The 15,006-nt window shown below is 41.0% G+C and overlaps 1 protein-coding gene across 1 annotated transcript in view; it reads right to left on the bottom strand.

The window, feature by feature from the left end:
- The window catches only part of rcan3 (regulator of calcineurin 3), a 57,341-nt gene extending 42,580 nt beyond the window's left edge, over positions 1-14,761 (bottom strand). Inside the window, exons 1-2 of the mRNA XM_074692826.1 lie at positions 14,585-14,761; positions 13,344-13,610 (exon numbers count right to left, since the gene is read on the bottom strand). Of these exons, the coding sequence (XP_074548927.1) occupies positions 13,344-13,553 (210 nt within the window). The 5' untranslated portion in view covers positions 13,554-13,610; positions 14,585-14,761. The remainder of the gene's footprint in view (positions 1-13,343; positions 13,611-14,584) is intronic.
- Positions 14,762-15,006: the final 245 nt, after the last annotated feature.

Raw genomic sequence — 15,006 nt, 5'->3', positions numbered from 1 at the left:
CCTCAAGCTTCCACTGTAAGGAGGAAAGGGACTGATTTGATCACGGTGAGGACAAATGTGTGTTTGTCTTTAAATAGATGTTTGAGGTTTAGAAAGGATGATATGACACAACAGACTTATGTAACTGGATTTAATTAGCAGTGTGACAGGATTTTTCAAAACGACAAAGTCATCATTTAAGTGTGTCTCCAGAGCACAGAAAACCCAGAAATAAGCCCCCGTGTGGCAAAGACTCAGGCAAGAAAATATAAGCAAAATCAAACTAAGGTTGTTTCTTTTAGTGGCAGAAATAACAATTAATAGAAGTCAATAAAAAAGGGACTTAAAAGTAAAATAACTCTTAAAAAGCTTCAACAAAATTTGTGAGAGCAAGGATTATATTTAAAGTATTTCACTAAAAAAATACTTAAAAAGGAGATGCAATCAAAGTATTTTCTACCAGGATTTGTCTCAGCACATCATCATTTAAACCATACTGCATTTTTTCCTCTATTTGTTGCTTAAAACCACACTTTAAATGATAATTACTTAAAGCTTCAGTGAGGAACATTCAGGTTGTACTGATTTTGGCACTCCCCTGTGGTCAAAGTAAAATAAAGGGCTGTTTATGGGACAAAGGTTTTAGGATGAAACGCAAAATTATTGTTGCATTTCAGCCTCTGGTTTACACAGAAAAAGCCTTTTTAGCTGTTTCCCTTTTAGATCTAAATGCAAATTTTTGAAAATGGCCTCCAGGGTGGATTTTTCACAGTTCTTGTGTAAACAGCATGCTGTACTTTGCACACAGAAGATACAAAAGCGCCGTTGTTACAATCGTCACGAACGACCGTGTTGTGCTGCTCAATCTGCTGAATCTGCTGACTGTCCTCATACAAAATATGCATCTGTTGCTCCACTTCTGCTCTTAGTATTCGCCAATACACCAGATGATCTGCTCAACTCTACTTTGGTTGAGATCTACCAAAAGTGGCTTCTTGACGAGACAGTCATAGCACCTGGCATGCTAACTACAGCGTTTTCAGTCCGTCAGCATTTCTGTGTAAACTAGGGCTGCAACAACAAAGTGATATCATCAATAAAAATGGATTCGTAAAAGCGTCAACAATGTTTTTCCATAAGTGATGTTCTGTGCTGCATCATTACTGTATTAGTTTCTCTTTAGTTTGTTTGTCTTCTTCCTTTTTGTTGGATTATTTAGCTGTAGGCAACAACCTAAAAGTGCATTACCGCCACCTATATGACTGGAGTGCACATTACCTGGGTTGAGGGGTGTTTGTGTCACATGTAAACAGATCAGCGTGGTGGAGGAGAAGTCGAGCCGGCAGGTGAGGGAAACAAGTAAACACGTGAATAATGGCAGAGCTGGAGAAGCCGCTCATCCTGAAAAGTTTCAGAGTCTGGTAATATTCCATGCTGAGTAAAAGCATGGCAGTACAACTGCAATAATCCAGCACTTAAAACGCGAAAATGTTGGGCTCATCGATGATGGACCGAGAAGCTCAACAGTGAGGGGAGGAGCCACAAAATCCCAAACACTGCTTTCATATTTTGTGAAATGCATGGTATGTCTTTATTCTTTGCAATAATCGTCACCCCGTTTGAAAAATCATGAGGAGTTCATTAAGCCAAGTAAGCATTAGCGTTAGCTGCTACTGATAGTGTTTGGGCAGAGGGGGTGTAACTGTTTGACCCGCAGGTGAAAAGATTGAGGACACATTTTTATTTATTTGCCTTTTTGGCCCACTTATTTCTTAATCTTATGACATAACAATATATATTTTCAATTATTTTGCCCATACTCTTGATTCTTTAAGTGACAATACATTCATATCACTTTTTAGACTTTATAAATGTAGCATCTGGTCAGCTTAAACTTTGTTCAAATATGTTGTTTCTTTGTATATATCTTTAAGCAAACAATAGTCATCAACTAAAATAACAACGCATGTTTGGTTTCGTGAATTTTACTATTCTTACCCTTTTTTTTTCTGATTCATGGATTAATTGTAAATATAATAGTCAGCGTAATCAATTACCAAAATAATCATTAGCTGCAGCCCTAGTGAAAACGCAGATTTTTTTCTCTGTGTTTTTGCGTTTTGGGTGAAATGTTGCAGTTAAAATGGGTCCTAAATATGCCAGAGAGGTAAATATATATATATATATATATATATATATATATATTATTATTATTATTATTTATATTAAATACCCATTAAAGTAACATGACAGCAAATTTCTCTCATCACACAGACGTCGTATTTACTCTAACAAGCAATCCAGGTGGCATTTTTTGTCTTTCAACATCTCAAAATGAGACATTTTGGGCCTGTCGGATGAATGTGGCTCACATAATTCTTTATGAGATCATTTTTACCACAATAAAGGACACTTGTTCATATTTCAGTTTTTGCAGGGTGCTTTCAGACAGCTACTCAGTGGCAGTTGAAACATGTGTCCAAATATACTTCAGAGAAATTACTCATCTTGTTGCAGATGATGTCATTTGCTTTTGTCGATGATATAAAAGAGTCAGAATCAATTTCAGTCTTTTTCATAACCTATTAAAAACTCATCACAGGAGCTTTAACAGGCTACCTGAGTTTCAGAATCAGCATGGATGATTTTTTTTTCTTAGTTGAACTATGCATACTGATGAGAACAGGATTTCTTTTTTTAAGACAGCTTTGAGTCTTAAAGCACTTCCTGTTGACAAACAGAAAAAAACTTCTGAGAAATATTGCTTAATTGACAATGAGAGGTACATTTCTAAGTTCAAAATTGACAAGGATGGATTGTCTCTTTTTGAATTGGAGTTACGAGTATACGAGTATGCATAAGGGAGTGATGTCAAGCACTAGCTTCACCGGGAAAAACGCAAGATGCACTGAAGAGTCCAGTGCCAGTAATGTCATCCATTAAAGGAAGGGAAGATTATGAAAATGTAGCACTGGCTGTATCTGGGCAACAGTTACAGAGGAGACCACAATTGATAAAACACCTGACAGAGCTTGTTGTTTTTGCTGCCAAAGTTTGATCATGAAACGTGCAGATGGCTGCTCTGAGCACAACAGATGTCAGATAAAGCAAATCTTACTGTTTTTTTTGTTTGTTTGTTTGCTTATTTGTTTTTTTTTGTTTTTTTTTACCTTCTTTTAACTTTGATATTTGGTTTGACCACCTTATGGGGCAGTTACAGCATTGTGTCAGTATATTTCCTGAGAACTCAAAGTTATCCCATTGACTCTGCAACTCAAGCCAAAGCCTCTATTCTATGGTTTAAAGCATAATGATGACTTAGATATTTCATATGTTTTAAGGGTATTTTAGCAGCCTTTTCTTTAGAAAAACTGAAACTTCTTAAATATGCAAAGTGTTGTAATTATTTTAGCTGCCACTGTGCATACTTGGACCTTTTTTCATGTTTACAGTATTTCTGTGTAGCATTTGGTTTAAGTGCTGCAAAGAGCTGTCACTTTAAGATGGCAGAAGAGGCATGTTGCCAAGCTGTTTTGCATACTAAAATGAATTGAAGCAGAACCTGGTCTGACTGGCACACCTAATTATTGGGGTGTAATTTGCTCCATCCTTAGCAGTGTAATAGCAGAAGGTGAGATGTCAATCAAGTGGAGCATGTACAAATCTGTACATGCTCTCAGAGGAAACCTAATAAGGTAAATTATATCCTATGCTTAGCTTCACAATGGGTGCGCAGGGAATTTTGCATGCACTGACCTAACGTACCTTATCTATCCAGTGATAAGCTTACAGCCCCTCCACAGAGTCACTGTAGATATGTTCAACCTGTGCAGACAGTGATCTACATGGATGATTCAGAGAGAAAAGATAATACGGATATTTTCCCAGCCATGTCACAGCATTAGCTTGCAGGTTATTTCTGCAGCCTGACTAAAGCCTCTGATTTACTGAAAACCTTGAGACTGCCTTCAACCCAACACTCTCATCAAAATGCAAGGACTAATGTCGTTTCACAGAGGAAAATGGAAAACTGTCACTGCAGTAGAAAACACTGTCATCTTGTCGAGCGCACAACATACTTAGCCACCCTAAGTGCCAAAACAGCTCAATTTAACCAAACAGTTCTTTCCACTGAGTCTGCTGCTCTTAAATTGCTTTTTGCTTTCTTCAGTTTGACAAATAACAGCAGAAATAGCGCACCAGGTCGCTGAGACAACCCGGGTCAGTGTACTAGAATAATATCCAGGCCGCAGCAGGAGCAGCCAGGAGCCGGCGGCACTCACTCATTCTGCACTGCATCATGTCTGACCTTCAGCCTGCCAAGCACCCGCTCCCTCACGTTCAGCCCCCTGGGACCGACGCCCAAAAATAGACTGTAGTCTGACAGATGCAAACATATCACTAACACGCACATGCATGAACGCAGCATGTCCATCGTGCGTAGTGTGCACGTATAACACAGACACTCACTTTACATTCGACTTTCCCATCCTCCATCACACCGTCTTTAGTCCCTGATGTGTTTCATTGCTCGACTCTGTGCCAGGCTTGTCTTACTTCATCGACCAGTTTATGAGTCACACTATCAAACACATCAGAGCAGAGTGAAACAACTGCATCAGCCAAAGTAGTTCAACTTTTCACATACTTACAGTTATCACTGATGCAATGCTGAAGTGTAACTGATAAGGATGGCTTGTACAATGTTTGCACGGCATTTGCCATAAAGAAGTTTGACAAGTTATCTGGAGGGTTCAGCGATAAGTGTGTTAGAGTGAGATATTTTATACTAAACCTCAGCCTGAGGCAGACCTGCCAACATTAGACTTTGACAAAGAGGGAGATTTTCTGGGGGTATCAAAAAAATCAATCCATGCCCAGTGAACCCATCCAAATAAAGCACAAACTACACATAAATAAAGTAAACAGTATTTTTTATTTCAAGGGTCAACATTGAATTTAATTCAAGAAAACAAATGAATGTACACTCACCAGCCACTTTTTTAGGCACACCTGTCCAACTGCTCGCTATTGCAAATTTCTAATTAGCCAATCACATGGCAGCAACTTAATGCATTTAGGCATGTAGACATGGTCAAGACGATCTGCTGCAGTTCAAACCGAGCTTCAGAATGAGGAAGAAAGATGATTTAAGGGACATTGGTCGTGGCATGGTTGTTGGTGCCAGACGGCTGGTCTGACTATTTCAGAAACTGGTGATCCTCTGGGATTTTAACCAACAACCATCTCTAGGGTTTACAGAGAATGGTCCCAAAAAGAGAAAATATCCAGAGAGCAGCAGTTCTGTGGGCCAAAATGTCTTGTTGATGCCAGAGGTCAGAGGAGAATAGACAGACTGGTTGGAGCTGATAGAAAGGCAACAGTAACTCAAATAACCACTGGTTACAACCGAGGTCTGCAGAAGAGCATCTCTGAACACACAACACGTCCAACCTTGAGGCAGATGATCTACAGCAGCAGAAGACCACACCGGGTGACCCTCCTGTCAGCTAAGAACAGGAAACTGAGGCTACAATTCACACAGCAACACCAAAACTGGACAATAGAAGATGGAAAAACGTTGCCTGGTCTGATGAGTCTGGATTTCTGCTCCACATTCAGATGGTAGGGTCAGAATTTGGCATCAACAACATAAAAGCATGGATCCATCCTGCCTTGTATCAACAATTCAGGCTGCTGCTGGTGGTGTGATGGTGTGTGGGATATTTTCTTGGCTCACTTTAGGCCCCTTAGTACCAACTGAGCATGGTTTAAAGTCCACAGCCTACCTGAGTATTGTTGCTGACCATGTCCATCCCTTTATGAACACAGTGTACCCATCTTCTGATGGCTACTTCCAGCAGGATAGCGCTCCATGTCATAAAGCTGGAATCATCTCAGACTGGTTTCTTCAACATGACAATGAGTTCCCTGTACTCAAATGTCCTCCACAGTCCCCAGATCTCAATCCAATAGAGCACCTTTGTGATGTGGTGGAACGGGAGATTCTCATCATGGATGTTCAGACGATAAATCTGCAGCAACTGTGTGATGCTATCATGTCAATATGGACCAAACTCTCTGAGGAATGTTTCCAGTACCTTGTTGAATCCATGGCTCCGTTTACACAACAGCATTTCATCTGAAAACGCTAAAACGCAGTGGAAAAAAAATCAGCGTTTACACGGAAACACTGATGGACTGAAAACGCTGTAGTAAGCATGCCAGGCCTGGAGGTGGTGCTATAACCGTCTTGTCCACAAGCCGCTTTTGGGAGATCACCAACGAAGTAGAGTTGAGCTGATCATCTGGTGTATTGGAGAATACAGGAGTGGCGCAACAGATGCACATTTTGTCGAAAGAAAGTCAGCAGATTGAGCAGCACAAGCACAACACGGTAGTTGGGGATGATCGGATCAACGGTACTGTTGTCCTGTTGTTTGTACTCACGCGGAGTGTGATGTCAGTCTTTCCCCTGAAAACGCCGGCTTACTGTTTACACGGCAACGGTGTCGGCAGTGTTTCAGAAAAATCTCACTCTGGAGGCCGATTTCAAAGGTTTGCGTTTAGGTCGGTTGAAACGCTGTTTCCGTGTAAACGCAAGGCTGAAACGCAACGTTTCACCCTAAAACGTGTAAACGGCCCCTATGCCATGAAGGGTTAAGGCAGTTCTGAAGGCAAAGGGGGGTCCTACCCGGTACCAGCAAGGTGTACCTAATACAGTGGCTGGTGAGTGTATAACTCTCCCTTAATATTACTACTATATTATATACTTAATGTAATATTTCTCGCAGCAAGAAAAGGAAATGACTCGCACCAGGTTGAGTTAAATTTGGAGGCATATCTTTTTTTTGGGCCTGATTTGACATATTTAAAAGCAACCTTGATAGAGTGATGCTAAGAGCCGCTTCAGCGAGGACACATACATGTGTGCCAGGTAATGATTTGCACATGCTTGTCATTTGCTGCCAAGTTGGGTTGCCAGGTCTGACCACACTCATCCCACACAGTATGAACAAGCCTTTTATTGGATCGGTGTGATATACTGAGAGACATTTGGGAGGAATTACAAACTGGGAGTACAGAGGGAGAATAGGTTAAAAAGCAGGAGACTCACGCCTGAATCTGGAGTGTTTCCAGGTCTGCTGAGATGTTGATGTGTTTCCTAATACAGTTCATGCACATGAAAATGAATTTCTGTTCCAATTCGAAGAATAAGCAAAAATGCATCCCAAATAAACTGTCTTTGTTTCTTTGGAAAATCAAAATTGAAATGTTTAGTGTTGCTTTGATGTATTGGTATTTACCACTTCGACTGCTTGCCAATTTGTGGTCAACAGACAAAATGTGGTTATTTTTGATAAACTTAGCACAAAAAGTAAGACTGTTTGATAGATTATCTCTTTCTTGTAACAATGCATCTTGGCAATAAGTCTAATATTGTTGAAAATCCTGTTTAAATGGTACACCATGCATTTGTGGGCTGAGCAGCAGAGTTGAGTTTTTGGGATGCGCCCATGAAAACTTTACCAAATCTTTTCTGAATACTGGCCCTGTGGTCTACAGTGGTCAGTCGGTGTCTGCTTAAAGAATCAGCACACCTGGGGAAACAAGTAACACAGACAGATGAGATGAGAGTCTCCAACTGGTGGCAATCCCATCCTCATCCCAACAGAGCAGGTTTCTCCTACAGAATTGTGTAAGTTTTATTGAAAATTTCTTAAGCATTGCTATAACAAAGAATAAGCAACCGACAAACACAAGTGCCTTACTTTTTGTGCCAAGTTTATTTTCTCAAAACCTGTGGCTTTCAAGAGAACAAACCAGAACAGTAGAAACCAACAAAAATCAACCAAAGCAAAGTGAAACATTGTTAAAGTCACGCTATTGTTGAAATGCAGATTTTAGCCAACACAACTCATTTGTTGTCAGCCTTAAACAGCTCAGTTTAATTTCTTAAGGCCTGTAAGTTGAACAGCTTCGGCTCTGTCTTGTATAAAGCTAGCAGCTGGTGCCTGCTCGGTTGCACAGGTTATGGATTGGGGAGAGCTCGCTCTGACAGCAGCCGGAGCAGCGATGAAAGCTTTGCTCTGCGCTGATTAGGCCTGATCTACACCGGGCGCTATCAGAGACGACATATAATGGCCTCCCTGACCTTACTCTTGACAAGCACTTTGCCTCCTCACTCTGGCCGCTCACACCTCTGCCTCTACCTCCCTCACTCCTTTCACGCACTTGTTTTCCGTCTCTGTTACAGAATATGAATCACCTCACAATGAGGATCCACACATGCTGGGGCTGTATTCACCTCAACAGTCAGTGGTATGAAGACAGCAAAAGGATGACTCACAGTTCCAACTGTGTGTCTGCAAACAGCAGCTATGTGAAGCTTGTGTTTGTGTGTTTAACACGTGATTTGAAAAATATGGATTACCAAGCAGGTTTATTGGTTTTTACATGGGAAGAAAAGCAGTTACACGTTTTCCTTACTTTTATCTGCAGGCCTTTGGATAAAAACCTGTGCAATGAAGTCCGTTCCATCCTCGCTTTTAGAACGTCTTTAAAATGAGTTGGGCAAGTGACATTACATGGCGTCGTTGCCTGAAAGTTTTGCAAAGTAACTGAGAGCACAAATGTAAGCACAACATTGATGCTTCCACTGCAAGCTAACTGCTTATAGTGAATGAGAGGGACACAGGATGCTGGGCGGATGTTTGCAGAGTTCACTGTGGCATTAGCTGTGCCAGAGGTGGGGTATGTGGCTGGCTCATAACTAGAGTTTTATCTCAACTCAAAGCAAAAAAATTGTCCGAGAGACGACTCATATCTCCAATAACTCATTAGTTGGGACACTTGTAAGTCAAGGTAACACTGAATGTTTGCTCCTGTGTTGAAAACATCTTAAATGGTGAATAACACTGACAATGGCTCATTAATAATGGCTAACAGGTCTAACCTTAGTGCATGAAATAACACTGCTTATATTAGCCAATCAGTCTTTCTTACAAAGAGATAAAAAAGCTTTTCTTTGTATCACATGTATTTCTTCAATTTAAGCAATAATCAGATGTAACAATTACAAGTAACTCCATTTTGTCTTCGTTTTATTTCACAGCAGAAGACCTATTTTTATCTTGTAATTTTATCTGATTTTAGCTTTGGTTTAATTGGTTTTCTTTTATATTTACATATGGATCTATTGTATTGTTGTGCTTCTCCTTTTATAAGTGTTTACTGTTTGCTGTTCATAAAAAAAATACTCTGCAGACTCGAGGATAAAAAGTGAGCCACCAGTTTTTTTTTTCCTTTTCACTAATGCAGAGAAAAGAAAAATGCTTTTACATCTTGCTAAGAGCTTCTTATAATGCAAGGGTTCACATGTGCCCCGACCCCTCTTCTATAAGAGCATTGTGAGAGAACAGAAATAGGCTGTCCTCCTCCTGCATGCAGGCCTTTAAGAACACAAACAGAAGGTAATATCGCTGCTGGGAGGGAGCAAGAGCCTGAAGACACCAAATGTAGGTTGCCATGTCCCTGTTTCTTTATTGAGGGTCTGATTCTCTGAAGGACTGTTTGATTTTTGTGCTCACTAAACCTGTGCCAATGAGACAAAAAGACACGTCTCATTTACAAACCACACACAAAGGGTTAAATGCTCCATAAACTGTGCTGCAGAGCAGGTAGTATCGCTGTGCTGCTGGGTTGTTAGTTTACTTTTAAATGAGCCTTTGTGCTATTATTTGACCCTATCTACTGACCCTTTTATGTTTTGAAAGCAGTTATAGGTGCAACAAAATCACTGTGGAGTACAATGGTTTGTCAAGCTACACAAAGAGGTTCAGCACTAAAAAGCCCAACTTTGACTTAAACCAATGTTTAATGACTCCTAGCTTTATGTGAAACCAGTAAGTGAATGGAAGACATCAGGAAGTGGACCGATATTAAGTGAATGAACATTTTTATGGGAGAAACCCAGCAAACACAAAAGAGAAAAGTTTGGCACTGAATTTGATCATTTTTTGACTACATTATGTGTGGAAATTTACAGACTGTAATATCCCAAACTTGTGTCAAAAAAACAGAAACAGAAAAGAAACAAGTGCATAAGACAGCTACATATGAGACCTGAGTCATAAGAAATGAGCCAGATTACAACGTCCAGACAGCAGCTACAGGTGTTACTGGTGTTGCAGTGTAAAGCGAGACCTCGTTAACTGACTGTCAGCCAAATGCACCTATTGTCATAAAACACATGATTGTTGGGTTTATTCTCACATGATAACAACCAATAAAGTAGATCATGTTTAACAGGACTCTTTATGTTTCAACAGTCTCTGTAATCATGACAGTCACTGACATGTTCAGCTGAAGGTCATCAGTTAGCATGGTCACTCTTTACTCCAAAACACCAGGTTCTCTGTGACAGCCGTGATTCTGTCAGAACTTGATAGACCTGACTCCAAGGTGTTATACTGTTTCTGACCACTGACCACTGACCACAGAACAACCTGATATTCTTGTGCTGCTTACACATTTAATCCAGAGATTAAAGAGCACTAACTCATCTCAACAAACCTTTGTAATTACATGTGGATAGAATTAAATTGATACTCCAGGATGGAACAAGTTGGGTCCTATCACAAGGTTTAGGGCAGAAATTACCCCTACAGCAGTGTTTTTGTGCAGCAGAAGCCCAGGGCGCACTCACCAAACACCCCCTCCCTGCTCCTCTGCTGGTTTCCTCTGCACTCAGAGGGGGCCATATTTTACTTGACCAAAAACACAAATAAACGGACTCCCACCAAAAAAATCTGATATCAGTCTGCATTCACGCTTTATTTAGAGAATTTTCAGCGCGTTACTTTCACACAAAAACACCGCTAAATAAGGCTCTAGTTCTCATTGTGTCGTAAAACGGCACTACCTCCGCTGCAGATCCACAGCTGGCTGCGAGACGCTTGCTGCTTAGTGTATCAGTCCGCGCACGGCGTGCCAGATATAAACACACGCAGGTAGTCTGCCAGGACGAAGAGACACGATGAGAACTAGAGCCTTATTTAGCTGTGTTTTTGTGTGAAATTAACATGCTAAAAATTCTCTAAATAAAGCGTGAATGCAGACCGGTATCAGATTTTTTTGGTGGGAGTCCATTTATTTGTGTTTTTGGTCAAGTAAAAATTGGCCCCGTCTGAGTGCAGAGGAAACCGGCAGAGGAGCAGGGAGGGGGTGTTCTGGGCTTCTGCTGCAAAAAAACACTGCTGTAGGGGTAATTTCTGCCCTAAACCTTGTGATAGGACCCAACTTGTTCCATCCCAGAGTATCACTTTAAGCAACGTCAGAACGAGAGCGCACAGTGCAGCTCTGTCCAGCAGAGGGAGAAGATTCTTGGATCAAACTGCACTGAGTTGTATAGCTTTATGGGCATTTTTGGGCTTCATTATCAAGATGGAGCAAACGGGGTGCGAAAAATTCACGATCCTTGGTGCAATTAGCAGTTCCAGTGCATGCTTAGTGAATTTCTTCCCCTAGCTTTGGCAGTCAGGAAAATCCTGAATTATGATTTTCTTCTTAAGCATTAGAATAAGTGATAGGCTTTCTGAGTGTGAGCATGTCCATGTTTTATGTGATCAGATTCAGCACAGCTAGAATCTAAAAACAACCTCATTAAGTCTCTGTTCTTTCCCCGAAAACATCACAAGCAACCTATTTCTTCTGCCATACCTCATCCCTTCCTGTCCTCGTTCTTAAAAGTTTAAACAAATGTCAGAAGTTCTATTTTTAGTGGAACTCGTTTAATTGAGCCATATGGAAAACAATCTATTGACATGCTCTGACTGAGGGGTGCGTGGGTGGCATTTCCACTTAAAAGCCAGAGTGTGAATTGTAATGAAGTGAGGAGGCAAAAAAAAGAGAGGGAGAGGAGGAGGGGGGCAGATTCTACTGCTAGGAGCAACAAATGTACAAACAGCGAGCACACAAAGCAGGAGTGATTCATTTAAAGGGATTTTGTGTATGCGCCAGATTTAGCCTCTCTGCTTTGCATATATACATAGAGCGGATAAATAAAGAACGCTCATGATGTGACTATTGAAGAATTAAAGGAGGAAAAAGAAAATAAACAAGTGATGAGATAGAGGAGAAGGTGAAGGAACAGATTACATAGAGACACAGATAGATGGACAGACTCGACAGAGGACTAAAAATCAGAGAGAAAAGAGAGAGTGTTGTGAAGCATGCCAGCTGGAGGGATGGAGGGATGGTGGGGCAGCATAATTGGATTATAGGGGCAGAAAATTAAAAGTATTCACTTTATATCTTCCTCCAGAAAACAGGATCCAGTGATCCTGAGTGTTCCTGCTCCGAGAGGCCATCACATCAAGTCTGCACTTCTCACAGAGGCTTTCACAGAATATAAACAGAGTGTGTCATTTTCATGTTCACAATCTGTACGGAGTGTGTGTGTATGTGTGTGTGTGACCTCATAAGAGGGTATGACTAGCACACTACATGAGCTGATGATGTAAGCAAGTCATGAACTTCATAGAAATCATGCTCACTAACAAGGCCTGCTCTTCATACCATCACTTTAACTTTGAGTTGCCTGGCAGAAGGTGAAGTAGCATCATTTAACCTATAGCTAGCATGCAATAATGTAAGCACAGATGCAGTTTTTCGCTAACTTTGAGAAAACTTTGGCAAATGACAGTAAAGAACAAAACTAGAGACTGAAGGTATAACAGTGGTGTGTTTTTTTTTTCTTTTTCCACACATTTATTTTGCACCCCCCCCCACTTCCCCTTTTGTACAGTTCTCTTGAGACAGACATAGGTCACATTTGTTTCATAGACTTTTGTTTCTCCACAATATACAAAAAAATGCTGTTTGTTACCTGCTGAGATATTGATTTAAATAAAATGTCATCTGAAAACGTTGGTCTGCAAATGCAGGGTTGCAAATAGGTTAACAGCACTGTGAGTACTGCCTTTGAGAAGCCCATCAGATGGGTAAATATGTTTCCAAATCCTACTTCAAACTACAGCTAGGGGCTCAGGTGTTTAATTCTGTGTGTGTGTTTGCAGTTGACCAATCAAAGTGCAGCCAAAACCTGTAACAAACATTTGTGAGCAAAAGATGTTGAGCACCATGAAATGCAGCAACAGCTTTGAAATCTGGATGTCCTGACTCTTTCATCAGAATGACTCCAGCATTAACAGACAGACGCACCACACACACACACACACACACGCACACACACACACACACACACACACACACACACACGCACACACACACACACACACACACACACACACACACACACACACACACACACAAATATCAACTTAAAAAGAGAGTGTGCTCACCCTGTGAACATCCTCCTCAAACACAGCTTCATGCACGCTGCAGGCAAAGAGTGCGGTTGGTAGGTCGCTCAAATCCATCATCTCCTCCGCCATGCTTTCCTGGTCGGTCTCCCCAAACACCATTTCCTCTTCCTCCTCCTCGTCCTCTTCAGGGTCACTGCTATAGGCCTCAGAGCCATTGCTCCATGCCTTGGAGCTCTCTCGCAGCATGTTGGAGGCGTTGGGGAGGTAGCAGACTGGCAGGTGGGGACCACAGAGGCTTGAGGACTAAGGAGTGGGAAAAGTAGGAGATAAGACTGATTTCCTGATCAGATGTTTGTGGAAAAGCAAGGGGGGCTGATGTGATAGTGAGATACTGGTCTGTGTAGATTTCAGTGTCACATAGACTTGATGATTGAGAGAAATGAGAATAACACAAAACTTTAAAGGAGACACAAGAAAAAATTATACGGTTTCATGTTTTAGCATCTGTGTGGTTTCACATTCCAACCTCCAACAAGACTAGCATATATTCTTATTACTGATTCCTTCAAAAATAGAAGAGGCTGTAACTTAAAAAAGAGTTTTGAAAATAATTTAAATAATCAGTTTTCTTAATAGCAATAATACAACGTGGTAAAGAAAGCTCTATAGAAGAAACACTGATTGTAAAATGGGTGTTGACGTTGAGGCCAAAACTACCCCTTCTGTTGTACTTCCAACATCAAGCCTAGGACAGGGTGACATCTAGTGGCGTATTGAACTGAATGACGCTTATCATGCACATTTTGTTTGCAATGTCATCCAAAAATACAGATTAAATCAAATATGTATGAGGAATAAACTGATAATATAAAAGCTAAACATGAAATCACTTTGTATATTATTGCTTCCCTTTTGGATAACGTACAAAAAGAACCCGCGGAGCCAACAGTAACATCATCATCATCCTCCCAGCAGAAATGGCCGTAAAGGCTCGTGACATTAAATTATGCATCGCGTGCACACCAAGGATACCCCTGGATATTACGTAAAAGGCCAGTGCAGGATTTTGGCAGGGGCTGTTAGCATGAAAGTGACAGTTTCTCTCGTTAAAAACACACTGTTTTGAAAACCAGACACAATTTGTTAGCGACAAAATAAAGAAGAGTTAATACGAGAGTATAAAACTCAAAGTAATGTTAGCACATACATTGGTAATGTTACAGGTTTATTTCCCTTTTTAATCGTATCGGATGCGAAATTACTTTTGTTTCACTCACCGGACTTCTGTTAGTGAAAGTGACCGGAACAACCCATTACAAGAGGTCTAAATGCTGGAAATTCTGCAGATACTTAAATTAATTTCACAGATTCAAAAACGCTTTGATGTTTCTGACCGCTGTCAGATGTCTCTGGTACTCGCTGTTTGTTTTTACGGGATTATTGGACTCTGTTTGATGCAGCCTACTCCAGCGTCAGGACCCGCAGGTGAGACCAATGAGATGCCAGCGAAGGCTCAAAGCAACCAATCAGGTTGCAGCTGGGGGAGGATGCTCTGCCTCAAGTGTGGTGGCGACCCAACAGTGAAGTGACACAGAGGGCTGAGCAGATGTGAAACTGCGTTTTAATAACACACGGACGAGGCAGAGAAAATTCAGACAGGCTGTGATCTAAACAGCTGCCAAACGCTTCATGATAAGCC

This window comes from Halichoeres trimaculatus, unplaced genomic scaffold (genome assembly GCF_033239565.1).
Source record: "Halichoeres trimaculatus isolate MK-OKI-2021-1 unplaced genomic scaffold, fHalTri1.1 fHalTri1_scaffold_17, whole genome shotgun sequence".
Taxonomy (NCBI): Eukaryota; Metazoa; Chordata; class Actinopteri; order Labriformes; family Labridae; genus Halichoeres; species Halichoeres trimaculatus.
This window is presented reverse-complemented; position numbering and strand designations above follow the sequence as displayed.